Below are 26,153 nucleotides of genomic sequence, written 5' to 3' on the forward strand. Positions count from 1 at the left end.
AAAACCTAGAGTGAGAGCATTATGTAACCTAAATTCCCCAGTGGGCAGCTTTCCGTGCCAGAGAAAGAGGCTTTAAACCCAAAGGGCCCAAGGTTTCATAACAAGCCAATCCAAGGATATTTCTGGGTGTTGAGACCGAGTTCAAGATATTGAGAAACACTGTGTGGCTCCAGAATATTCTGTGACCAAACTGTGATATTTCTAAGGAAACATAAAACACATGAATTCACAGTTTGCCTGAGGGAAACTACAGTGCAACGTTCTGGTAAGAGAAAACTTGAATTTGAAAAAAGATGGTGCCTACTCAGCCTCAGGATTTATTTACCAGAAACTGAGGGCGTGACTTGCTTTTTCTTCTAAATGGGAAAATAGCTTCTAGAAAATTAATCATCGTTAGAGTTGAAATGATACTTTTGATACAAAAGTTCTGCTTATGAGGTGTTATAAAAGGAATTAAAGTAGAATGCTTTGTCTTCTTGTGGGTCAGTCTCCTTGTAGAAAGGTCCTCTTAGCATTGAAAATGATGGCCTTGTGGTGAATCTGTGCCCACTTTGTGGAGGTAAAGACCTCAGTACCTTCTTTGTGTTTTTGTATGACATTTCTTAAAGAAGTTTTTGTGTTGTGATTATCTACAATTTTAGTTGTGCATTATTTTTCAATATTGACTTAGTATTAGCGTCTTATGAAATTGTACTTCAGCTGAAAGCCAGCTGTCCTTGTTCTCCCTCGCTCCTCGCATACGAAGGTAGTAGAAATTAATACATGGCAGGAGTAGGAGGAAAACCTTTCTTCCCTAGAAGGTAATCGCAACATGGTTCTATGTGAGTAATTCTTCTGGCAGGCAAACTTTAAATAATGAAATATGTGTATATACACATAAACACACAAATATATTCAATCAAATACATAAATGTGTATTATTTAAAAATTTACTTTTTTGGAGCTCCTTATAGTATCCATATAGCAAGTATCCATTAAAAAAGTTTTCTTGTAGCCCTAACTGTGCTTCACAAGTTTCTCTCAAGGTACCAGTTTAACTAAATGAAAACATTTTAGGTAGGCAGTGGTGGCTCTTGTAAAAAAATCATAGATATTTTAAAATCCTTGTATCCTAGAAACAGATTTGGAAAGCTTTGCTGAAAGCAAGCGAGCATCATAGAGCAGGTGAGAGGGTATTAGTCATAGTTTCTTTTGGTTGATGGCCTCTGGGCTTCTTATGTGGGATCGAGCACTCTCTTTTAACAACGTCTGGAACCCCACACACCAGGCAGCTGCGCTGCTTGTTTTAATGATCACCATTTAACGGCTGCAGGTGCATCTCAGGATCGCTCTTTCCCCAGCAGGAATGATACTGATGAAATGAATCAGAATCTCTCTTAAGGTGTTTGTAAGTTAGAGCTAAGCAGTACACAACTGTAACAAAAGTGAAACACCAGCAGAAGCAGCCAGAGAGAAGCTTTCTATCTCATTAATGTTGTGTATAAGAATGAAGTTCATCAGCCTTTTCTGAAAAGCACTGGGGACAGGGCAACATATAATGGGGTGCTACAAGTACTGTGGATTCCCAACATCATCTTTGCAGTTACTGAAATGTGCCCTAGTCTCCATGAGGGCTGGCTATCCCTGGATCTTCTTGGGGCTTATCTCCCTTATTGCTTCACACAGCTTTACCATACCATTCCATCACTCCAGATAACATGTACCCCTCACATTGTGTTGTGGACAGAGACTCTGGCTAACACATGTTCTATTTGTAGCCTTTCCTCTAACAGCTGCCTGTCCTGACATCGTACCCTTCCCTCTAACAGCTGCCTGTCCTGACACCTCAGAGCATCAAACATTGGGGTGGGCTTGTGATGGATAGAGGAGTGGATGGGTCAGTTCTGTCATTTCCTCACGACTACTGAAACACCTAAAGAATTGTTCTGCCTGGCCTGGTTTCAGTAGGACCTGATGTGTTACCGCATTTATGTCTGAGCAGCCATTGGGATTTTTAACAGAAGCATTCTTGGGTCTCAGGGATTCCTGCTCATATGGAATGGAGAATGTCCAGTTTAGAGTTTGGTAGTGAGTGCGGATAGGAACACTTTCAGTAACACTTCGAAATCCCATTATACCTTTTATTCGTTCATCATTATTTTTGGTTTGGGTTTTCAGGCAACCACAAAGCGGGGGGCGCGGAGTGTGTATAAGTTCATAGCAGACATTCTCTGCCATGTCTTGAACCTGGAAATGTAGCGAAGTTAGAGGCCTCTTTTAAAGGAGTTTAAAAATACTCTTAGCAGAGAAAGTGACTCATAATGTTTCTTGTCAGAGATCCCAGTTTCCAAACCACACCTTAATATACCTCAAGAACATACAATACATATTTTAAAAACCTGCTCTTGGTGTTGTAAATTATATTCATGTCTCTGAAGATCAGGAAATTTGGACATAGGCTCATTTATATTCTCCAAAGACACTGTGGATTCAATCCTGGTCTTTCTCCTCATCTATTTAGCACTTACCATATGCCAGCCACAGTGCTAATTGCTGCATATGCATTAATTCAATATGTTACATTGTAATATTAGTACATTATTAGTCTTTTTTTTTTTTTTTTTTTTTTTGCGGTACGCGGGCCGCTCACGGTTGTGGCCTCTCCCGTTGCGGAGCACAGGCTCCGGACGTGCAGGCTCAGCGGCCATGGCTCACGGGCCCAGCCGCTCCGCGGCACGTGGGATTTTCCCGGACCGGGGCACGAACGCGTGTCCCCTGCATCGGCAGGCGGACTCTCAACCAATGCGCCACCAGGGAAGCCCTATTATTCTTTTTTTGAAATAAGTTTATTTATTTAATTTTTGGCCGCACTGGGTCTTTGTTGCTGCACGTGGGCTTTCTTTAGTTGCGGTGCGTGGGCCTCTCATTGCAGTGGCTTCTCTTGTTGCGGAGCATGGGCTCTAGGCGCGCAGGCTTCAGTTGTTGTGGCACATGGGCTCAGTAGCTGTGGCTCGCGGGCTCTAGAGTGCAGGCTCAGTAGTTGTGGCGCACGGGTTTCGTTGCTCTGCGGCATGTGGGATCTTCCCAGACCAGGGCTTGAACCCGTGTCCCCTTCCTTGGCAGGTGGATTCTTAGCCACTGCACCACCAGGGAAGCCCATTAGAACGTTTTTTGACTGTTTAAACTGTTACCCTACGTGTTATGCATGTATTTGTCAGGAAGCAAAAATATAACAAGGTATAAATTGCCAAAGCAAAACTTGTTCATTGAAAAGATTGCTACTTTAGGTCTTCGTGTAAGTTACTTTCAGGTGAGTCCAAAGTCAAAATTTGACTATATTTTAAAAAATTGTCAACTTTATTATATGTAGGACTTTAATGACCATGACACATTTAAAAAATTATCTGAATATAGAGCTTCTGGGAAGAATTTTTTTAACAGAAATAATCCAAATGCAAAATAAACCTTTCTAATCAGTGAGTTCCTATTGCCGTTTGAGATCCATTTCGATAGCTTTCAAACAGAATGAAGCAATCAGATCTTACCCGGAAATTGTGTCAGAACCAAAGTCCACAGTAGAATTTTACTTTCTTCTAGAGTTTTTAGTAGTAATTATGATCATAAAAGCAAACATTTCGAGGTGAGATTTCCCCATGTTTACAAGCTCTTGTGTGTTCTGCTCTGTCATTTATCTTGGAGTAAGTGTTGCTGCTTATTTGAGTTTTTCCTCTAAGAGCTGACTGTATGTAATGAGAACCTCTTGAATTTGCGTATTTACCAGCTTATGAATCACATCCGTACAAATTATTTCGTATGGCCCCTGCCACGGCCTTGTGAGGTAATGGGTTGGATGGCTTTATTCTGCATGTCTTTGTTCTACTCTTGACTGCAGGATTGGGAGGGTGGAGCCAGAGCGTGGTTTTACTGTATCCCATCTTGTTGAACCTCTCTCTATCCGTTTCTTGGACAAATGAAACTCTTAACACTTATTCCATAAGACTGTTTGTTGTAAGAATGAAGTGAGATGGCATGTGACACCTCACATGCTGCCAGACACGTAGTCTGTGCTCCGTCTCTGTTAATTTCCCTCCTTCATCCTGACCTTCCCATATGTGCTCCATCTTCATTTCTCTCCTTCATCCCAACCTTTCCAAGTGCCTCGTGTCGTGTAATTTTCAAAGTACTGCTCATTAAAAGTGTGGGAGAGGCGCTGGGGTTTTGATGGAAGAGAGGGCTTGCACTGAACTCCCAGCTTCTACCATTTCCTAACAAAATGACCTTGGTCAAGTTTCTGATGAACGTCTGTGTAGTTTCCTAGTCTGTGAAATGGCTGAGTGTAACTTACACGGCCATGGTATGTATTTGAGCTTTGTAGCTTAGTAAGCGCCCAGTACATGTTTCATGGATCCATCAGTCACGCAGACAGGGCTCTGTACATTTAGAAAGGCCCATATATACTCTTTCTATGTTCTCAGAATCTAGGCAAAAAAAGAAGTGGAGAAGGGTGTGTGTGTTTATATTATCTATTGCCTTGTAACCGAGCATTCCGAACCTTAGTGGTTTAAAGCAACAAGCAATATCTTACGGTTTCTGTGGGTCAGGAATTGGGAATTACCTTAGCTGATTGGTTCTGGCTCAGGTTCTTTTATGAAGTTTCAGTCAGGGTATCAGGGAAGGGCAGCAGTCATCTGAAGGCTTGCCTGGGGCTGGAAGATCTGCTTTCGGGATTGCTCAATCACGTGGTGATTGGCAGGAAGCTTCAGTTCTTTGTTGCGTGGGCCTCTCCATAGACTCCTCAAGTATTCTCACAGCAATGGGAGCTGGCTTCCCTCAGAATGAGTGATCCAGGAAAGAGAGCAGGATGGGAACTGCAGTGCAGTGCCTTTTATGATCTAGGCTCCGAAGTCACAAACTATCACTCTGCCTTATTCTGTTCTTTAGACACGAGTCGCTAAGACCAGTCCGGGCTCAAGGGGAGGGGAACTGGACATCATCTCCTGAAGAAAGACATAGCAAAGAATTCGTGGACACGTTTTAAAACCATCAGTGTTCAACAGGAGAGGCATTAACTTGATGAGAGTCAAAAGGGAAAAGTTGAAAATGAGTAACCTAAAAAGAATTAGCTGACAGCTGAAAAACTTAAAATGTGTAATTACACATCAGTAATTCATTTTTTATTGGCAACTAATCATTTTTCAATTTTATTTATGACATGATACTGGACCGTATTTAGATATAATATGACGACTTTGAGAAAAGGGATATTTAGGCTGAAATCTTGCCTAATGGTGAGATCTATTGAATTTGGCAGTAATCCCTTGGGGAGAGTAGCTGGGGCCATTTGATGGAGTCATTTAAAAACCGAGCCAGGGAGAAATTTGTGCTGGGGAAAAAAGAACTGACAGAATTGGTGTTCTGCAAGCATAGATATATCTGATTCTATAATTCTAAATTACTTTAGAGATTTAAGAAATGCCAGTTTTCTTCTATTATAACTAATAGCTTCAACAGTTTTTTCTTTCAGTTGAATCCATCAAACTTTGGAGGAGTTTTGATAGTTGCACAAATATTCCTACGTTCAGCTTCCTTAGTGCTTCTCAAAATAAAAGGCATTCAAATTTCTAATATATTGTTTGTACTGGGTTTTCATTACCTGCATGAAAGAGTTGGGATCTCTCAGAGGCACATCACTGTATCTACTCCTGGCCTGGCAGCTCCAGTAACTCAGAATGCCTGTCCAGGGCACAGTAGGTTTTGGTTTCCTTCTCTATCCTGTCTTTTGACTTTTTCTTTCAAGCAAATTTAGGTTTTGTAAAGTGTAACAGGTCATTTTCTTCCTTGTGTCTGCCTTCAATATAAGAGGGAAATTTCCAAGCCCCTTGTGGAAATAGTAGAACGTTGGTGGCATTCAACTCCGTTAATGTTTTTGTGACTTCCAGGTATTAGCTGTTGGAGTTAAAGTCACTTCTCTGCCCTTTGTTTTGTCTGTCTTCCCCTGTATTCCCGGCCTGAGTTCATTTCCTCCCACTGTGTTCTTTCCCATGCCACTCCCCTCTCGCCACATACTCTTTCCCATTCCCAAAAAGGGAGAATCACCAGGTGGGACGTGTGTTTAAAAATAGCAAAGGAGGATGAGAATACAAACTGTTTTCTTTGGCTTGATTGAGGCCAAGGGAATGTTGGAGGAGAGAAACATACATAAATAGAAGTATGTGCGAAGAGCCAAGAAAAAGTGGAATGTATGGTCGTGCCTAGGTTGGTGAGAACCGTGGATGGGAGTGAAAGGATGAAAGGTGGAGAGAAAGGAGGAAAGGTTTTCTGAGTGGGGGGGGTGGGGGGGAGGAAACCGTGAGAAGGAAGCAGGCGTGTGAGTGAGGATCGTTGGACAGTTCTGCCCGGCTGATCCCCTGGCTGTATGCGTGGTTGCTGAAGTTGAGGCTAAATTGGATGTAGGTGGGCAAGAGTCTTCATTTCCTTTGAGGGAGTTTGATTTTGTTGGAAATATTTGTTTTAACAATTACATAGACTAAATGGAATCCTGTTTCTCCGAGTATATAGTAGAGATAATTGGGGACCCTCATGGGGAGTGGCCCCTACTCGATCAAGCTTGTGAGTAAGTCATGAAATTTGTTCCTTGGTACACACGCAGCCCAGTAGATATGGATCATTTTAGTCAGACTTGCTTCTCCACGTACAAGCAAACATGTTATTTATGGAAATGGTGAGTGATAGACTGATAACAAGTGCCTCCATTGACTTCTTTTTGGAAAAACAACAAATGTGGGGATAAATAAAACTTAATTCTGTTCTAAAATTAAGGGATAGAAAATTCGAATCATGTGAAGCGTGTCTAGCCCACTGCTTCTGTAAGGAGCCCACACAAACTGGCCAGATTGAATGAGTGTTAGAGATGGAAGACAGGTAAGTGTTTACTGCCCTGCAACTTGTTCTTTTGATTCAGAGACAGTGGTGAAGTCCTTCTCTTAAGCCTCTTCCGCTGCCCTGGCCACAGTGTGGAAGCTAGAGAGTTACACTGTGGTGAACGCTGACATAGGTTGAGGGAAGTGGAGACTTTTCACATGAAAAAGTGCGTCTTTTCAATGGTATTTATCCCTCGGGAGATGAACTCTTAGAGTGACATCTTGAACCATGATGCCAAAAAACTCCTCTAAAAAATCCCTGGGCAAACTTATTTAACCCTCGCCAAGTATGCTTGCCACAATTGTCAGGATTCTAGATCCAGGCCATGAATTACACTCTCAATTCAGAATTGAGAAAGTGGGTATATTGTGCTCCCTCACGTTATTCTTTATTACTTTTAAAGTTATTACTTTATGACTTTTAAAGTATATGGTGCTCCCTCCTGTTATTCTTTATTACTTTTAAACACAAAACACATTAAGTCTTGTGTTTCTTCAACTCTGCAATCACAGCATCTCAAATACCACTGTTCATTCTGGAGGGGCTGGTTCTCTGGTACTAAGAATTAGCAGAGGAGAGATTTTCACATGCTCTAGTTGGGGGCTTTTAAAGTCATGTTGAAGAAAACACCACGGGACAGTGGCCTGGTGCAGTTGTAGGACACCAGAACTGGGGAGGGTACCCCATGAAGTATGCCTGGTCGGTTGAATCCCCTCAGGGTCTATGATGTTAAAGAAACATATTTTACAGAAAAGGTCAGAAAATGAAAATGTCAGAAAGTCATCCGTTTGTTTTGCTAGTTCTCTACTTTTTATTACCAACTATATTTTCTTTCCCCAAATATACTGGGTCAGATCCTGCTGGGTGAGTAAACTACTTATTGGGTAAAAGTTAGCTTCTCTTGACTGTAAAATATATTATACCTTGAAACGTATTTGATTTTGTTCCAGGGATAAAAATAGGACCTTTTATTATATTTCTAGAGAAGAGAACTTAGGTTTGGTATTTAAAGAGAGAAAACTCCAGGGAGAAAAAGGAAAGAGTAAAACAATCCCATAGTCTCAAGGTGTGCTTTTTAAAGTCCTACTGGGGGTAGTGGAGTCTGGCTGGCAGGGCAAGGTTGAAGTTGAGAAAACGTGCGATTCTAGGTGAAAATCCTAGTCCTTAAATCTCGAGTCAAGCTAAAGCAAAGATTAAATTAGTGAAATGGGAAATGAGACCCACCTCCTAAAATAAGTGGAAATTTGGGATGAAATCTGCCATCTTTATTGCTGGACTTCTGGGTAGTCCCTCTCCCAGTCTCCCTGAGCTGGGAACCAAAGTGTATTTCTCTTTTTGGGTGGATTTAATGGCTTAGTGGCAATTCACATCAGACTCGAAGAATCTAGGTAGTAGTGTTTTTAATTTCCTAGTTGTTCTTAGCCTAACAAAGGGAATGAATACTAAGTAAATCAGAAATGTATTAAAAAACTAAAATCCTTGGACATCATCATCAGTTTTATTTATAAAATTAGTGGAAGTTTTCCCTTATGTGTCAATTTGATTTTTGCATAATACATTGTGGAATTTTGGGAGCAAGTAATTGTCTGTTTTTCTTTTGAAAAAGTGCTTGAGAAATTTGTTTCCTGTTTATTCAGTTATTCTGTCATTGGCATGTTTAATTGAAAATTTTTACTTTGTGTCATTGGCCATTTTTTGGTAATGTTTTAATGATTTTAGGGAAAAATGTTTTGTAATGATTGCAGGGTTTCCTGAATAACAACTTGTGCTTTCCCTTGATCTGAAGCTTTTGTGACTAAAAGATTTCTCTCTGACAAATATAGCATAAAATAAATGTTTGAGGCTAAAGGTTTCATAGAAGTGTTCTTTATTTTCTTAAAAAAATTACTGACAGTTATCCCTTAGATAAATATTACTTCTTTAGTTCTCTGTCAGTGAAGTTTATTCATTCATTTGATATTTCTTGAGCACTTGCTATGAGACACATGTTGAGTATTTAGTAGTGACCAGACACATTCCCGCCCTCATGGAGCCTGTGTTTTTATGACAGTGATCCAATGCTAAATCCATAAAGCGTACTTATAAATAGGAAACGTAAAACAGGACACAGGGAATCAATGTGTGTGGGATGTTGCAGTTTTATGCCAGGTAGTCGGGAAAAACCTCCTTGAAGTCTTGAAGGTGAGGGAGGAAGCCATGTATATCTGGGGAAGAGTATTCTAGGCAGAGGGAACGGGAGGTTCCCTGAGATAGGAATGTGCCCAGTATGTGAGGAATAGCAAGGAGGCCAGAGTGAGTGCTTTGGGAACACGTGTAAGAGACAAGGTCAGGGAGCTCACAGCTTGTTGAGAGCCCGGTAGGCCCTTGTGAGGCCTTTGGCTTGTATTCTGAATGAGATGGGAAGCCACTGAAGGGAGGAGTGCCACGATCTGACTGCCACACATTAAAGAATGCACCGAATGCCGTGTGGGAAAAAGCTGTAGGAGGGCAAAGTTGGTAGCAGGAAGTCCAGCTGGGAGACTGTTGAAATAACCCAGACAGAAGATGATAGTGAATTACACCAGTGTTTGCCATGAAGGTGGTGAAAAATTGTCCCCTCTGGAAATAGAGTTAACAGGGTTTGCATGTTGTATTGAGTCTCAGATGACCAAAAAAGGATCAAGAATAGACTTGCCATTTTCAGAGATGGGGGAAGACTTGAAAAGGAACAGGTTTGGATGTGGCTACAGAGAGGGATCAAAGCTTAATTTTGAATGTTTTCTTGGGACAGCCACTAGACCTTAGACACCTACCTAGCAAAGTCTCATAAGCAGCTGGACAGCTGGATTCTTGGACACACATCTGCAGTACTCATATGCACATATACAAGGTCGAGGGGGTCCAGGCTAGAGTTAAACATTTTCTATACAGAAATCTGTAGATGGTATCTAAATCCATGAGATAAAACAGGATAATAGCATCTGGGAAGTCGGTATGGAAAGGAAAAGGCTACAAAGACTGAGCTCTAGGGCTTCCCCTGGACAGGGTCATGAGGAGCAGCGGCCAGCAAGGCAGGAGAGAACCGTGAGAGAACAGGATAACCTAGAAGCCGAGTAAAGAAAGAGTAGCACGAAGCAGAGTGGTTCTTCTGTGTCAAATAGGCTGGAAGTTTGAGTCATAAGGAGCCAGAGGATGTACTGTTGGTTTTGGCAACATGGGGGCCAGTGGTGACCTTCACAAGGGCAGCTTTGGTGAAGGGTTGACAGCAAAAGCTTGGCTGTGGCGGGTTCAAGAGAGAACGGGAGGGGAGGTGGTGGAGGCAGCCAGCAGGGCAGCTCTTTGGAGGGGTTTTTCTTTAAGGAGAGCTGGGAAATAGAGTGGCAGCTGCAAGAGAGTGGGATGGGGACGATGAGAGGAGAGGTGTTTTCGACAGATGGGGCGCAGTACAGCGGGTTTGCCTGCTGATGGAAATGAACGGGGAGGAAGTCTTTCGGCAAGAGAGGAAGAGGATGCATTGCTTTAGCGGAAGGGTTGGCTTTAGGTAGAACCACCTTCTTCATCGGGAGGGAGGCAGGACAACTATAGATCCAGGTAAGTTGGTAGGCCTGGCTTCGTAGCTTCTATTTTCTCCATGAAATAATAAGTGAAGTCATACTTGAGTGTTAACTAGTTAACCATCTGCTTCATTTCTGCCAAATGAATATTTTGGGGACTGTCGTTACATTTTTAAACATGGCTTTTGTTTAGTACCTGCTTTTTGAGAACTAAGCAATTCTTCAAAAAACTCAGAATATATCCAGAAACGTATTCTTGTATTAAATGATTTAATATACTCGCCTTCTTTGCCTCACTATAGGCCTGTCTCTTTACATGTATAAAAATGGAAAGAAATCATACATGTATCTGTAAGAGATGAGTAAGTGATACCGTTTCCTTCAGTGAAAATTAAGGGAACATGGAAAGGAGGAGGAAGCACAGATGTTTTACTTTCTGTCACCTGCGTAGCAACTCTTTCTCTACCTCTTCATTTAGTTAGTTCTATGTGGAAAAACCACAAGAGGTGGTACTGGAGAGTAACCCTAGATTCTTATCTGAGGAAGTGTCCACAGCAGAACTCGAGTTCTCTGAGTTTCCTTCCCTCTTGGAGAGTTTTCCATGACTGGGGCAAGCTGATGAAGTAATCGATTTGATACTGATTTCTATTTACATAGCACCTTCCTTGAGGAACAGAGTATTCTGTGGGCATTATTTTAAGAGTCCTGGAGGAGTTCAGCAAGGCTGGAGAGCTGAACGATCAAGTCTTGTTATTCTAAGCATTATTTAATACGTTTATGATTTGTCCTTCAAAGAATTCTTGGCCTCCCGGCAGGCAATGGATTGCAAAATGGGAGAATGAGCTGTTAGCTCAGTTTTTCTCCCACGTGACCTGGGTATTGACTCGGCTCCGAAGTCCCACTCAGTCAACAGGGCCGGATGCTTCTCCTTCGCAGAGGATACTGCCGGTGCTTGTTGGCCTCCCCTTGTTGAAGTTGGATGAATGCTGAAGTGCTGTCGCAGCATTCTGGGTGAATGCAGAGGCGAGACTCTTTGTTCATGACCTCTGATGTGAGTCTTGAACTCGTTATATTTATTTCTTTAGCTGCCTTTGCTTTTGGTCACATCCTAGTTTAATGACTGAAAGATGGCAGCTAGACTGAAGTCCGTCTGTCAAGAACAGTGTTCACATTTTTGAATTTTGCTCTGTCGTTAATGATGGGGAAGCAGAAATGAAAGCTTTTTGTATTGGGGAGGGTATCAGCTCCACTTCCATCCCATTTGCCATTCAGTCTGAACATCTGTGGTTTGTTTTAACCCACGTGCCAGCACCTCTTCTTGGAGGTATGAATGCACACAGGGTCTGGCAGAAGCTGCAGACGGGATGTTGACTTTTGAGTGTCTTGACTGACTGACTAGGAGGCCCAGTGGAGGTGCTGTGTGGCTCCAGGCAATCTGTTTCTAGCCAAGGACTCTAAAACCCAAAGTTTGAAAGTGCCTGGTTGACATTTCTGGGGCTGATTTACCTACAGGGTAACTCACATGTTTTTGTCAGAGGGACCAAGCAAGAAAACTGTGCCAACCGTTGCCCTGTTAACTCCTGACTCGTCTGACTTTGGCTTCTCAGGTTTGTAATTCTTAATCAGCCAATGCGTGCAGCTAGGGATGATCTTCTTCCACTGATTTGACCCGTGGGCTTCACTCTCATCACTGGTGAAGCAAGGCTCTTGGACCAGAATGGCCTCCAGCATCCTGTGCACCCCGATCTCTGTGGGGTTGTACAGTCATCCTTTGAGTCACTTTGTTCCACATTTATTGGGTTACCTACTTTACAGAAGGCACTAGGGGTCCTTAGGTATTAATTTATTCAAGGCATTTGAGGAAGATGCCTCTGAAACAGCAAATGGCCTGTGTAGGAAAGGCCACTGTCACTGAAGTCCCACTGAGCTCTTGAGAGATGAGTAGTATTGTCTTCAGCTTGTCACATTGAGGAATTTGAAACTCAGAGCACTGTATGTTAGTTTTGAGTGCTTTAAAACTTAAACTCTTTTACACAATACCCTAGATAATGTGGAAATGATTTGAAAGTAGTGGAAATGATTTTAAAGGAGCGAACACAGGAGAGAATATTATCTAATGCATTTAATGTTTACGGAGATCCTCTCAGAGCTATGGATGACAGTCTAGTGTCAAACAGTTAAGTTTTTCAATGCTGATTTTGAGATTGTGGAAAACTTAACTAATAAGAATGGAGAAGTATTATAAATGCTTCCTGTAGACACAGGAGGATCATCTGAGAGTATAAGGGTCTCTTTTAGAATTAGATTACTTTATAGCAGAATGCTTATGAAACACGAGGGGGGAAATATGAAATAAAATGTATTTTCTGCTTCCAAGAAGTTGTGAACATTATAAACATCAGAATTAAGTCATATGAAACTGTCTCTGCCTCTTGAAAATACAGATGATTCCAGGCCAAAAAGAATTTTTTTTGGCAAAGAAATTTACTAAGTTTTTTTAAAACAATAAGCCCAGAGAATCTCAAGTGCCTATAAAGTGACTACTATAGCTGGGAGGTAACATGGGCATAATGATTAAGGGCCTGCTTTCTTTGGATGTCTCAGTTCGCTGAAGTGAGCATAACTTAGGTGATGGTATGAGCATCTGCATGGCAGCTGCTGGTACTGAGAGTTAATGCCAGAGAAGACAAAATAGTTGGCACACCATTTCCAACTTCATTATTGTTCCAAGGGCCAGAAAAAAACATAGAAGTTTATATTCTTTTGAAGTGGGACGATGTTGTCTCTTTTTTGTCTTGGGCTTCACACCCTTACACACACACAGTATTCTCAAGATATTTGTAAGCTTGGTCTGACAACTTAGAGTAAGCTGATTTTTTTTTTCTTCTACTGTAAAAAAAAAAAAAAAAAAAAAAATCAAACTAGGTGAGTTTTGTCTGTTGTAGAATCAGCATTCCATTGTAGTTTTTAAAATTGATGAGGTATAGTCCTAGAGAAATTTTAAAAGTCCTGAAAACATTTAAAGCACTGGTTTGAAAACTGTGTCTTTCAATAAAGTTTTATTGGGACATAGTCACACTCATTCATTGACATACTGTTGTTGACAATCTGCTTTCCTGCTACCGCAGCAGAGTTGAATAGTTGCAACAGAGTCCTTTAGGCCTACAGCTCTAAAATATTTACTATTTGGCTGTTTGTGGAAAAAGTTTCTGGATGCTGTCTTGCAAGGGGCTGGAAGACCTGGTTGACCACTAGGATATCTTCACACACCAGACTGTGTGTCTTGACCTCTTGCATTAGAACCACGAGTGAATGAGAAACAGTCTTGGAAAACCATTTGAAAAGAACTGAGGGTATTTCTGCTCCAGAAGAATCATTTTCTTTTAAGCGAGAGGGCCAACCCAAGTGGATCTCTTCAGGTCCCTTGTAACTTCAGCTTTCTTGGCTTCTGTGGTAATGTCTGTGAGGAGATGAAGGGCTGTCAGGTGGAAGAGGCATTAGATTGTGAGAATCTAATCTCTGTGACAAGCTGGGGAGGTGAATTAGGATCAATGGGTGCAGCTGACTGTGAGGACATAACTTCAGCTTAAGAATAGCACTTGTTAGGGACTGCCCATAACTAGACTGTGCCATCTTAACAAGTAATGAGCTCCCTGTCACTAGAGATGTTCAAATAAAAGTTGTCAGAAAACCTTTGAAGTCCCATTCCAACCTTGAAATTCTAACGGCTCCTTTGGGTAAGGTTTTTGTTTCCAAGCTCAGATTTGACCACATTTTATTTTGTTGTGGGCCTTTAGAGGCTTCTTGGATGATTTTCTGAAAACACAATGCTGGTCAAACCAAAGCAATATAAAGGGGGAGAATCTCTTCTGTTGGGCAGGGGATGGTAGAACATAGGCTGACCCAAAGGCAGGCTTTCCTTTGCCCACTGCAGCAACACAGTGACCACAGGAAGGGCACTGCGTCCAATCAGCCTTAAAGCTTCAAAGATGAATCATGTCTCTTCTGCTGTCTTGAGCTGCTGCTACCATTTTTGCTTTCTGCCTAGGCTCCTGGGAAGCGGAAGGACCTGGCTGGGGGCATTTCACAAATGCGGATGTCAAAATAGGGTTTCTGTATTGTGCTTTGCCCCTGTTTATATAGGGGCCTGGCTGCAAGTGGCAATCCTGGATGAGGCCATCCCTTCTCTGTGCAACTCTGTTGTTACTGCACAAAAGCAGCCGTAGACAGTATGTAAATGCACGAGTGGCTGTGTTCCAATAAAACTTTATTTACAAAAGCAGGCAGTGGGCCAGATTTGATCCCAGGGCCATTGCTTGCTGACCCCTGATAAACACTGAAAGTTAAAACTGGCTGGAAAACATCATTTCTCATTCTCTCATGTTCTGGAGAAAAGGTGAAATGACAGGTCCAGAGTCATAGCATGGCTGAGCCAGGATTACCACCCAGAATCTGACTTGAAGATGAGTATCCACTATGTGATACTGTGCTGCCTCTGCTGTGTAACAGGTGATAGCATCTGGTTTTTAAAAGAGGGCTGTATGAATGAAAGAAATACCTCCTTTAGGTGGCTTGTGAGGAGCCGCAGTGAGAGCTCCAGGGTGGCATTTTAACCGAGGCAATCCTTTAGCCCAGGGCCTTGGCCTCCTTTTCTTAGATGGACCCTGTTCACAGTAAAACAAAATATAGGCTGCATAAATTTATATGGAGAAGGAGTGCCCGGAGTTGTGAAAAAGCACTGGGCTCCTGCAGCTGCGTCACAGGATTTGATCACTTCAGCTGGGAGTGCCAGGAGATTTGAGACAGATGTTTTCAGACATGCTGCATGCCTAAAACATTTCCAGGGGTCGGGCTGCAAATAGTGACTTAATAAGTGGAGGAACAGGGAAAGTATGCAAGTCGAGGACACAAGAGTTTATTCACCACTAGGTGCACGGCCAACCTCTGTGCATTACATCTGCCTGTCAGGGCTGGCTCTTTCATCTGTCGTGCCCTCCGTACTGCTCTTTGTCTGCCCGTGAATAAAGTGCAGCATTGTGGTTAGTAATCCCACTCCAGTGACTCGACTTCAAATGTGGTTTTGGAGTGCATCCCAGAGTTCTGTTTGCTAAGCTTCCTACTCCTGTTTCAGAGACACCACTGGATACAGAGCAGCGAGCACTAAAGGCTTCCCTCTTTCCTTAACCTGTCGGGTTGTGGGCTCTCTCTTTCCCCCTCTCCCTCCTTTCCTTTCTCCTTTTCCTTTTTTTTTTTTAACCTTCCAAGGCAAGTTCATGGATACTAAGCTGATGTGTTTGTTGTTCTTTTTCTCCCTGCCTCCACTCCTAGTGAGTAACCACACTGGCCGCATCAAGGTGGTCTTTACTCCGAGCATCTGTAAAGTGACCTGCACCAAGGGCAGCTGTCAGAACAGCTGTGAGAAGGGGAACACCACCACTCTTATTAGTGAGAACGGTCACGCTGCCGACACCCTGACAGCCACGAACTTCCGAGTGGGTGAGTTCTAACTGTCCTTGCTGCCTAGAGTTTGAGATCGTAGCATTTAGACACCCCCTCCATTCACACTGCTCTCTGCTTGAATGGGTTTCTGTCTATGAGTACGCATATGCTGCTTTCACGAGATCCTTTAAATTACTTTCGGAATAATTTTTAACTTGGTATTTGGTTTCTGAGAGAGATGGCAAGGAGAGTATTGCCCCTAATTGTTTATCGTGTATACAGCCTTGTGGTGATGGGGAGGTATCAGTAGGACAGAAGGGAAGAGGCTTTAAATTAAAACCCTAATGTACAGCTTGCATTGATCAATTTCAAGTTTTATCTGCTCAGTGATAAGTAGAATTTATGTTAGATTTGATTCATGTTATAAAATTTGGATGGTAGTGATTAAATTTAAACTTTTATGTCATAAATAGCCAGGTTCTTAAAAGTTTCTAAAAATTGTCAAAAATCTGTATTTCAGTTGTAGAAAGGGATACAGACTTGCATCTTTTGCCACGTTTCTGCTGTGTATCAAAAGGCTAAATTATAAGTTGATATATGACATGGATTTGGGAGAAGATATGCTAGTGGATTACTGTCAGCACTTAAAGCCTTTTAATCGTTCATAATTTAAATATGAACTGTGGTAGTTACTGCAAAAAGGCTTTTTACTTTTAAATTCTTGTTTCTTTTTTACTACTTTGTAAATGGAGAAAGTATTGCGGACCACTGAATGCTGTCACATTGCCATGTTGTCATGCAATATGGTATTTTTGTCACAGAAAAATGTCTTTTATTATTTTTTGACCAATTATGGTTTGCCATGTGTACTCAAATAATCACAGACACCCACGATACTTTATGAGTTACTCACAAGAATAACCCAAATGTCAGACAGATAATAACACTGGCTAGATCTGGTCTTTTTATGGAATATTGCTGTTTAGTCTTGAGAGCATGTGTCTAGGAGGTGGCGGGGGGGGGGTGTCTGTTTCAACTGATTTCCATCAAGACAAAATACAAGGAGGCAGTTTGAAGTCCTTATTAGCTCTTTGATTATCCTACTGTTTTACTGTGACTCCGGTTTCTGTTGAGGTCAAAGCACTGCTCTCGATAGTCTATACTTGGAAAAAACATGTGCCCATAGATACTATTTAAAGGGGTATTGTTAATTTCCTGGCTATGATAGGGGTACTTCAGGCATATTTTTTTAAAAGAATTTAACCGTTAGGTGCCAAAGGGCACATTATGCTTTAGCAGGACAGAGAGCTGAGTCTAATGGGAAGTGTGTTAAACTGATGATCAGGAAACTAGATTCTGGTCCTGGTCCTGCCAGTAACTAGCTAATCCACAGGGTACGACCGTTAATATTTCTGGACCTTAGTGTTTCTCATCCATAAAATAAGTGGCTTATATTTACTGATGTCTAAAATTCAGTCCATCTCTAAAATCCTAGGACTTTTTATCAGTAATAAGCCAAATTGTTTTTCAGCTGTTTTACAGGGCTATAGACAAGGAAGAGAAAAAGCAATTCCCAATTAGGTTATTACGGGCTAAATGGCTTATTCCCATTTTTACTTTCCTTGTTTGCCTTCCTTACTCTCCTTGCTTTTCTACCTCCATCATCATCGATAATGTCTGCTCCTCTTCCTTTTGGCATTTTTCATAAACCTTTTCAGTAGGAATGACGGAGTAATTGGGTGGGTGGTAATTTTTTGGCTTACAGTGTATTCACTTCGAAACTAAATATTTGAAGGCTTTGAGAAGCAGAGGAAGTCTTCTTGTTAAAACATGCTGCACACTTTCCTCTCTGGCATGAGAGCAGATGTTTAGGAACAGGATACACACAGCCTATTCAAAATACAAAATGGGACACAACTATTTACAAAAAATCTCAAAACTGGCGCTAAAACTCCGCCACAAAAGGATTGGCAAAGTAGTTGAATTTAAAAAAATAATAGTAAAAGGGAGAGGGCATAGTAATGAATAGTTTCACATTGGAAATCATGGGAATTGTTTCATTTATATCCTGAGCTATTTCTCTTCTGTACTTCAAATATAGGGTAATCTGACAGACAAGTTTTAAAAATTATTTTACTGAAGATGGTAATTTTGTAGAATTTAGAGATTATGATTCTCCAGAAATACAGAGAATTTCAAAATTCATTTTTAGGCATGTAAGATATCTTCTGGGGATTTACTGGTTTAATATAATGTTGTTACTTACAGGAAGTGGTTTTCTAATTGATTTTTTCTCACTATGTTTACAATATGTTAAATCTTTTGACAAATAAGATGTGTTACATGGAAAATAGTAGTTTGAGGACAATTCAAAATGTATTGTAACTTGTCAGCTACTCTTTCGCCTCTGATATTTAAGGCTACTAAAAGGTGGGGACTGGTAGACTTTAAGGGGCCAGATAGTAAATATTTTAGACTTTGCAGCCCATACAGTGTGCGTCACAAGCACTCAACCCTGTGTGGTATCGTGACAACAGCCAGAGGTGGTAGGTACGGGAAGGGTGTGGCTGCATTACAAAAACAGTCAGTGGCCTGAACTTGACGCTAGTGCCAGCATTTGCTGACCCCTGCCCCAAGGAGTCAAAATAATACAGGGAAAACCATATAGATTTCATAGTTAAGGCAGCTTAATTAAATAATCCATTTTGATGATCAGAAGAGCAGAAATAATTTTTAACATTTCCATGGTGATGTCCAGTTATTTTGAAAGAGGTAGAATGGATATTATTGTCACCATTTTTTTGGACAAGGAAACAGAGGTCCACTGACTTAAGTGAGTCTCCCTTCATTACACAGCAATTCAGTTAGCTGGGACTAGAGCCCAGGTCTCCTTGTGTCCTCTTTAACTCTCTGGGGTCTGACTGTGATGTGTAGGAGGGACAAGTAAGGGAAGAACCTGAGGGAGTTGGGTTTTCTGGGAAGACCAGATGGTATAAAAGAGAATTAGCAACCGGGAGTCAAATAGCCCTGGGTTCGAATGCTGGCTTCTTCATATCCATTGGTCGTGCTTACCTGGCTCACTGTCCTTTCCAGGTTCAGGTCACTCATCCACACAATGCAGGTGATAATAGGTAGGTGGTGGGTTTAGTAGGCACAGGGGTGACATAGGTTCCTTCCTCCCTTTTTTGTGCTGCTCCTGTTTTTTCTTTCTGGTCTATGGTGACTATGAGTCTGGGCTGGTCAGATGTGAGAAGCAGGTGCATTTCTTGTGACAAGTAAGCATGTACTCTCTTTTCCTGGGAATTCAGTGGGAGAAATAACCTTAACTTCTACTTAATGTGACTCTAAAAGTGAGGCCTGAATGAAGATGATGTCCAGGGGAAGTACTCTGAGATTCTAAGAGAAACTCATTCTTGTGAATGTGATACTGACATGATATAACAGAATATTTACATTAAGGGGAATTTTCTGTAAATACCACTTTTGTTGTGGCATTCTGACCTTTGCCTCCTTGCACTTTCCTCCCTTTGCCTTTTTACAAAATGGAAACATATCCCCGGTTTTAATGGCTTCTTTGCATTTCATGGGGGTATAATGAAGATGACCTCCTGGGACTTTTAAGTTGTTGCTTATGGAGTTATAAGTTTCTCTAATAAGAAAAACATAGGAATTCTCTGTTGCCACAAGTAGAATATTTCAAATAAAATAATACTGTTGCTTGGCATATCTTACTTGTAGAGAGAGAGATTGAAAGGCAATCACAATTGCAAAGCTAACACATTTGGTTTATGTGATGCTGCTTTCTCTGAGGAGTTATGAGGGACTCATGTTCCATTAGCACCAATTGAATACAGATAAAAAGTATTTGAGAATTTGAAAACGATGATCCCATGGTATTTCATTTGGTGCTTGCGTCCCCTGAGAGAGGTAAAGGGTAGTATCCGTATTTTATAGATGTGAGTACCAAGGCTTTAGTGGTTTGATCAAAGGTGACTTTAAGTCAGGTTTTCTTATTCCAGAGTCTAAAAACCTCTTCTCTTCCTGTGTTGCCTGCTATGACCATGTGTTAAGTGATTATGTAGACAACATGGTGCTAGATTTTCCAGGACAAGAAAATCGTAAAGCTGCCCTCGAAGAGCTTATGCTTTGAGGAGGAGATGAGGAGTGTCTGTAAATAACCCTCATTTAAGGTAGAAAGTTCATAGCAGGACCTCAGAAGAGGAGATTCCACTTCCAGCTGAGGAAGAATACTTTGAGAGAGAAGGGATGGCATGTGACTTTTCTGTTCAGTTCTTTGTGCTCTCCCCAGCTGCTAAACGTGTTGGCTCATAGTAGTAGGTTGTCTGACGGCAGACTGATGGGGGCAGTGCAGCTTGACACAATGATACGTTCCAGAATAAAGATGGATGGGAAGGGAGAGGTAAAGTTGATAAGGGAAGGAAGAATTTACCCATTTGAATGAGGCATGGAGACATGCAGGCACAGATGGTTTGTGGAAATTGAGAGGAGTTGCATTTACTGGTGAAAGCGTGAAGGGCAGTGATCCTGGATGGCAAGTCTGGGAAGGTAGGCTGGGGCACGGCTGTGGAGCACCTTGAATTTCAAGCTTAGGAATTTGGCTTTTACTCTTTCAGAACTTACTAAAGAAGTTCTCTGAAAAGGGGACATTGATATTTATCATTCTGAAAAAGAGAGAGGGAAGGTTTCTCAGTTTTTTAGGCAGGAAACTAGTGATCTAATAGTCTAAGTAAGCTCTGAACAGCCCATAGTAATGATGACAACCTCTAGCTGCTTTCATCTACTGTGAGGTTCCTTTGCTGCCCTACACTGGGACTCTCCCAATGTATGTCAGAAAGCCAACTCAATACTATAGTGTTTTGGGGTGGAATGGAAGCGTCCTTGATGCTACACTCATTAGGTAGGTTCTCCTCATAAGGATGGAAAAAAATTCACTCTCAATGAGGCATTAAATAAACCAACATCACTGCTCAGTCGGGAGAAGCATTGAGACTTTTTGGGGAGCGGCTTAGTTCAGACACTGAGTCCTTCACCTTCTTATCATTGTTTGGATCCCTTGGTGTTTATCCAGCACAGAAACCAGTGAAAGGCAACATGTCACTCTTTGAACTGGTGCATATATTTTCCCCTTAACACATTGTACAGGTTTTATGTTTTTTAAAGATTAGCCAATACAATACTAAGAAGATGGTTGCCTTTCATTTGGGCAAGTTAGAGTGCTTACGAACTTGTGCAACTACTCTACTCCAAAATATATTTAGCCTTGTGAAATTATCTTCTAATACTGAGTAAATGTCATAATGTAGAGCACTGCCTTTATTTAAGTTGTGAAGCACCCTTAAAAGGCTGGTATTGGGAACGTTATTCATCTAACATATACTTACTGAGCACCTACTATGTGCCAGGGATTGGTTTAAGCTTTAGGAATATATAGCAATGAATAAAATAGGCAAAGTCCTTGCTCTCCTGCTATATTAAAAACACGTGGCTATATATCAATAATATATGAACCTTTAGGACATTATGTTGAGTAAATGAGCCAGTCACGAGAAGACAAATACTGTGATTCCACTTATGAAATATCTAGAATAGTCAGATTCTTAGAGAAAGAGAATGGTAGTTGCTGGTGTTGGTGGAAAGGGGGAAATAAGGAATTATTTCGTGAGTACCGAATTTCAGTTTTGAACGTAACATTCGAGAGAGTATATGAATATATAATACTTAACACTACTGAACTGTACACCTAGAAATGGTTAAGATGGTAAATTTTACGTCACATGTATTCGACCAAAATTTTTAAAAACTACAAAAGGGTGTACATTACTGTCAGATGTATACTATCAAAAATATACCGTCAGAAACATTATATATGATATAATGTCAGGTAGTGATAGATGTCATGAAGAAATAAAAAGTTGAGAGAGGGGAGATCATGGGGAGTGTTGGTGGGAGGTATGGATCACTATTTCGGGCATGTTAGGAAGGGCTCTCTGGTTAGATGCTACGTAAGCAGAGACTTAAATGAAGTGTGAGTGATGAGCTCGTGGAGGGAACATCACACACTTAATAATCTAACTCTGTGACTGTGTTTGTTATTTTATTTCAACTGTAGAGCCTCTCCAAAGGCTGGTGTGAGAAGCATTCATTCATACTCTTCCAAATGTCATTTTGGGTTAGGTTTTAGTGATGTGTATGGTATCAGGGAATCATATTTAATAATATCTTTAGATAAAGAGCCTCATGTCCAGAGGATAGAGCCAAGCAAGTCTTGTCCCCTGGGTGGAAAAATGGTCCTGGAATTATTGCACAAGGAATCTTGGTTATTTATAATAAAAAAAAGATAAGGTCTTAGATGTAGAAACAAATTACCAAAAAAGCTGTGTCACTTCTTTCTTCAACATTATTTTGTATAAGACAGATGACATGATTTTGGGCTGGAGCTTTTAAGTAAGGGAAATAAAATCCGTTCTGTTTATGAGGGTACGCGCGCGCGCGCGTGTGTGTGTGTGTGTGTGTGTGTGTTAGGGGGAGGGTAGTGAGTGGAAGGGAGCTTCATGGAAAGGTAGTTCCAGGGGTTGGTCGGACCAAGGAAGAGCAGTAGGTTGACCCTAAAAGCCAAAATTGGGAGAAATCTTCTGATGCCCCTCACTTTCCCGGCTTCAGAAATCTTCATCTGATTGAAGATGAAGATTCCTGAAGCCGGGAAAGTGAGGGGCATCAGAGTGGGTAGTATAGAAAGTATGTCTGTAGTCAGAACAGTTTAAAAAAAAAAAACCTTAGGTAAAAGAGGGTTCAGCAGTCTGCTGGCTCTGTGAGAAAGTCATGTGTGATTGATTGCTGCTTTTAAGCTATGTCTGGCCTGTATCATGGGGGTGGATGGGACTTCTTAAAGGAGTCTTGCTAGGCTAGCCTAGGATAAATGACCTTTCAAAATTCCTTGGAGTCTGCAACACAATGTCACAAAGCATGTGTTCTTTCCTAGTCTGTCAGCTTGAGCATGTGGAATGATCTTTGGAAAACTCCAGACTGCTTAGCATAGCACACGGGGCCCCTCCAGGATCAGCTGCCGCCTGGCTCCCTGGCTGTGCCCCTTTCTCTCTGCTTCTGCCAAACTGAGCCTCTAGGGGTGCCAAGGTCCCCCAGTGCTCCAAACCTTCTGTGCCTCTGTTCACACTGATGCCTCTGCCTGGGGGGTGTGCTCCCCCACCCAGTGTGCCTGGGCATCACCCACTGCTTCTGCCAGAGTCAGCCAAGCACCCCTCAGGATGCAGGGCCTCACTTCCCTTACTTGTTGCCATGCCTGTTTCTTCCACTGAGCTCCAGACTGGGGACAGGGCCCTGTCCGCTTCACGTTGTTATCCCCAGCGCTGGTGTAGTGCCTCACTTGGGAGATGCTTAACTCGTTCTGGTTGACAGAGTACATTGTCTCTGCAGGTGCCCATGTGAGGGTGGCATGTACACACCTACCTAGCACAGCTTCTTCGTGACTTCTTGGGCAACTGAAATCGCGGGAGCAGAATAATCATCTGAGAAGTCTCTACAGGGCTTGGGGTCACAGGAAAGAACGCATTCCAGTATCTGCAAGATGCATGAAAAAGGGCACCTTTGTAACACTGTGCTTGGAGTTTGGATTTTACATTTTTAACACTGACTGCAGTGTTCTTTCTACTCAGGGCAAAGTGCAGTTAGATTTCCGTACCTTTAGTACAGTTTCCCACTGCACGGCATTCCTGCTCCCCATGCTGCGTCTCTCTAAATACTGACAGTCTTTTAAGGAACAACCTCAAGTTCCATTTCAAACACTTCTGTCCGTGCTATTTTTTTTTTTTTTTTTTCCTATTTTGCCTCTAGTCATTACCATGCCAACTGACACTCGGTGGTCTAGCTCAGGTGTATTACTGACTGGTCCCAAGACCCTGGGCTGGTGATTGAACCTCTTTGATTCCATGCTGGTAAAATGAATCCGATGATGCCTTGACCTTCCTGTAGAACTGTTCTGGGGCTCACGAGAAGCAGCAGGCTGGTGGTGTATGTGGGTCCCTTGGATCGCCTTGAAGATCTTTCTCTACTTCTGAAAATAACCAATCCTGCTTTTAATTAGCAAACCCTATCTCCTGTGAACTGGGGGACAGTACTTCCCTTTCTTGGATAGGGTGTGCGACCTGTGGCACACAGAGACGGTGGTTCCTTTGTTTCCTGATCCCTATAGCACAGTAGCATCAAGGACACAGGAGGATGTTTCTAGTACTCCTCCATGTTGGCGCTCTACTAGTACCAGCTCCACTGGTGCACAGGAGGCTCTTTACTGACATGTAGGCTTGCTCTGGGTGGGTTAGACTACCCACAAAGTATTGTCAGTTACCATCATCACGTGGCAGAGACAACCTACTAGCACTGTGCCCACCTCTGCCTCGGATCATGTACCACCCCCTTGAGGGGTTCATTTGCTTACCCAGGAAGCTCTTGCATGTTGCCAAGCCTGCTGGCAAGGATGAGAGCATTTAAACAATGTAGCAAGCTTTGGAAACAAAAGCTATGGTCAGGAGGAAAAGTAATCATCTTGAAGAGATGGGGCATCCCCAGAGATGGAGGATTACAACATTGGATCCTGCTTTGAGCTGTTCACTTGGCCGTCGTTTGTGTCATTTACCTCTGGACTCCTAGGCTGGGGTCAAATTAAAGATGCCGCTGGACTTAAAATAGATACTGAAGTCATATTTATGTGATATAGTACATACCTGCAGCATTTATTGGCTTACGAGTTGGGCTCAGTTTTGTATCTGTTGCCTAAAAGTCGAACATTTGTACCAGCTTGTCATATTCAGGTATATATAATTTTTCCAAGTGGAGGAGGAATAATGAATTTGTATATTGTTGGAAAACCCTCTTGGAACTAACATCACAGATGATGTGAAAATGTTTTTGAGGGCAGCCACACAGTCCTCTTCAGCCTATGCAGTCCAGGAAAATAAAATAACTACCAAATGGGGAAGGATGAAGTTAGTGAGGAAGTTTGTTTGTGATTTATTTCCCAAAGTTATATCACAAAGAAAGTGAGATGAGCCAGATGCCTTTCTATTGCCAATTTAATGTAATGCTCTCACTGATGCACTTATTAAAACTCAATTTTCTGTTGAGTTGAAGGGTATGGGTTTAAGGAATGGCTTACTGCTTGACTCCATTATCTTGAATTTAGACTCATGCAATAATTACTGAAAAACTGGCATGACTGCAATGTTGGCTTTTTGTAAGATTTGGTGGAAAAAAAGAAAGAACTTTATGCAGTAATGAGAGATTTCTTCACTCTGAGACCAAACTTCAGATGCCCATCAGATTCAATAAAAATTTGTTCTGGATTATGGGGACTTTCTAAGCTTTCCTAGTACAAAAACTCAGCCTGATTTTCATCAAATTTTCCCCAGAAGAGGTAAAAGGGAAACTTGACATTAAAATCCTTTGCAGTGAGGAAAGCAGACCACTGCCCTTTTCCTGGCAAATTAGGAAAGCGCACTAGAACATACTTAAGTCTATTTAGCAAGATTAAAATATGTCACTTTTTGCCACTGCATTGTCCCTTTCTAAAGGAAGGGTGATTTTTGAGTCCGTTGGATCTTCTTGTGGTATTAATAACATCTTAAGCCAGCTGTTTTATTGGGTGTACACACAGGGTAATTAGAAACATCTGAGAGTCCTATAATGTGCCTGGAAAACCATCATGCTGTATGGAAAAGAAAAAACTAATGTTCATGCCAAAGTTGTGTACTTGCTAAATAGATGCATTAGTATTAAACAAAATTTATTCTACCATTTTTGAAAAAGAAGCTAGGCTCTTCAGGCTGAAAATATTCTTTCATTGAAATACACTCATTGCAGAAATCATAACCTTATTTGGTAAAAGACTCCTGACTGTGCTGTTCATACAGTAATTATCATTTCCCTTCTGTCAAACTCCATCATATTATAGACCATTTTCTGCCAGAAGAAGTATTTCTTCTTTTTACCTGGCAGTTACTTGAAAACCTTAGAATTCTGAGGGATCTCATTTAAGGAAATTAACTCTTAGAAACATACTGCACCAGGGACTAATAGTGCCCAATTTGCCTAATGGTCTATCCTAGAAATTGGGTTAGGATTCAAGAGTTCTGGGCTCTATTTTAGCTGGTTATTTGAAATCTGATCTCCAATGGTGGCTGAGTTTGAATATTTGGGTATGCGGCAATCACGGCGGCTAAGTCAGGGTCTGATTTAAATCAGGTCCTGTTC

The 26,153-nt window shown here is 41.6% G+C and overlaps 1 protein-coding gene across 6 annotated transcripts in view; it reads left to right on the forward strand.

Annotated features, from left to right (window-relative positions):
- LTBP1 (latent transforming growth factor beta binding protein 1) overlaps positions 1–26,153 on the forward strand; it is a gene marked incomplete at its 5' end in the record, with an annotated part of 426,899 nt that overhangs the window by 154,713 nt on the left and 246,033 nt on the right. For 3 of the 6 annotated variants that reach the window (XM_082672355.1, XM_082672356.1, XM_082672357.1), the window contains one exon: positions 15,762–15,929. The exons of 1 other annotated variant lie outside the window; for it this stretch is intronic. In XM_082672355.1, coding sequence (XP_082528481.1) covers positions 15,762–15,929 — 168 coding nt within the window. Of the gene's footprint in view, positions 1–15,587; positions 15,930–26,153 lie in introns of those variants that run through there. 2 more of the 6 variants (XM_082672359.1, XM_082672360.1) reach the window with 1 other exon arrangement.

The sequence above is a fragment of the Grampus griseus genome (genome assembly GCF_964374135.1).
Source record: "Grampus griseus genome assembly, chromosome: 15".
Classification (NCBI taxonomy): Eukaryota; Metazoa; Chordata; class Mammalia; order Artiodactyla; family Delphinidae; genus Grampus; species Grampus griseus.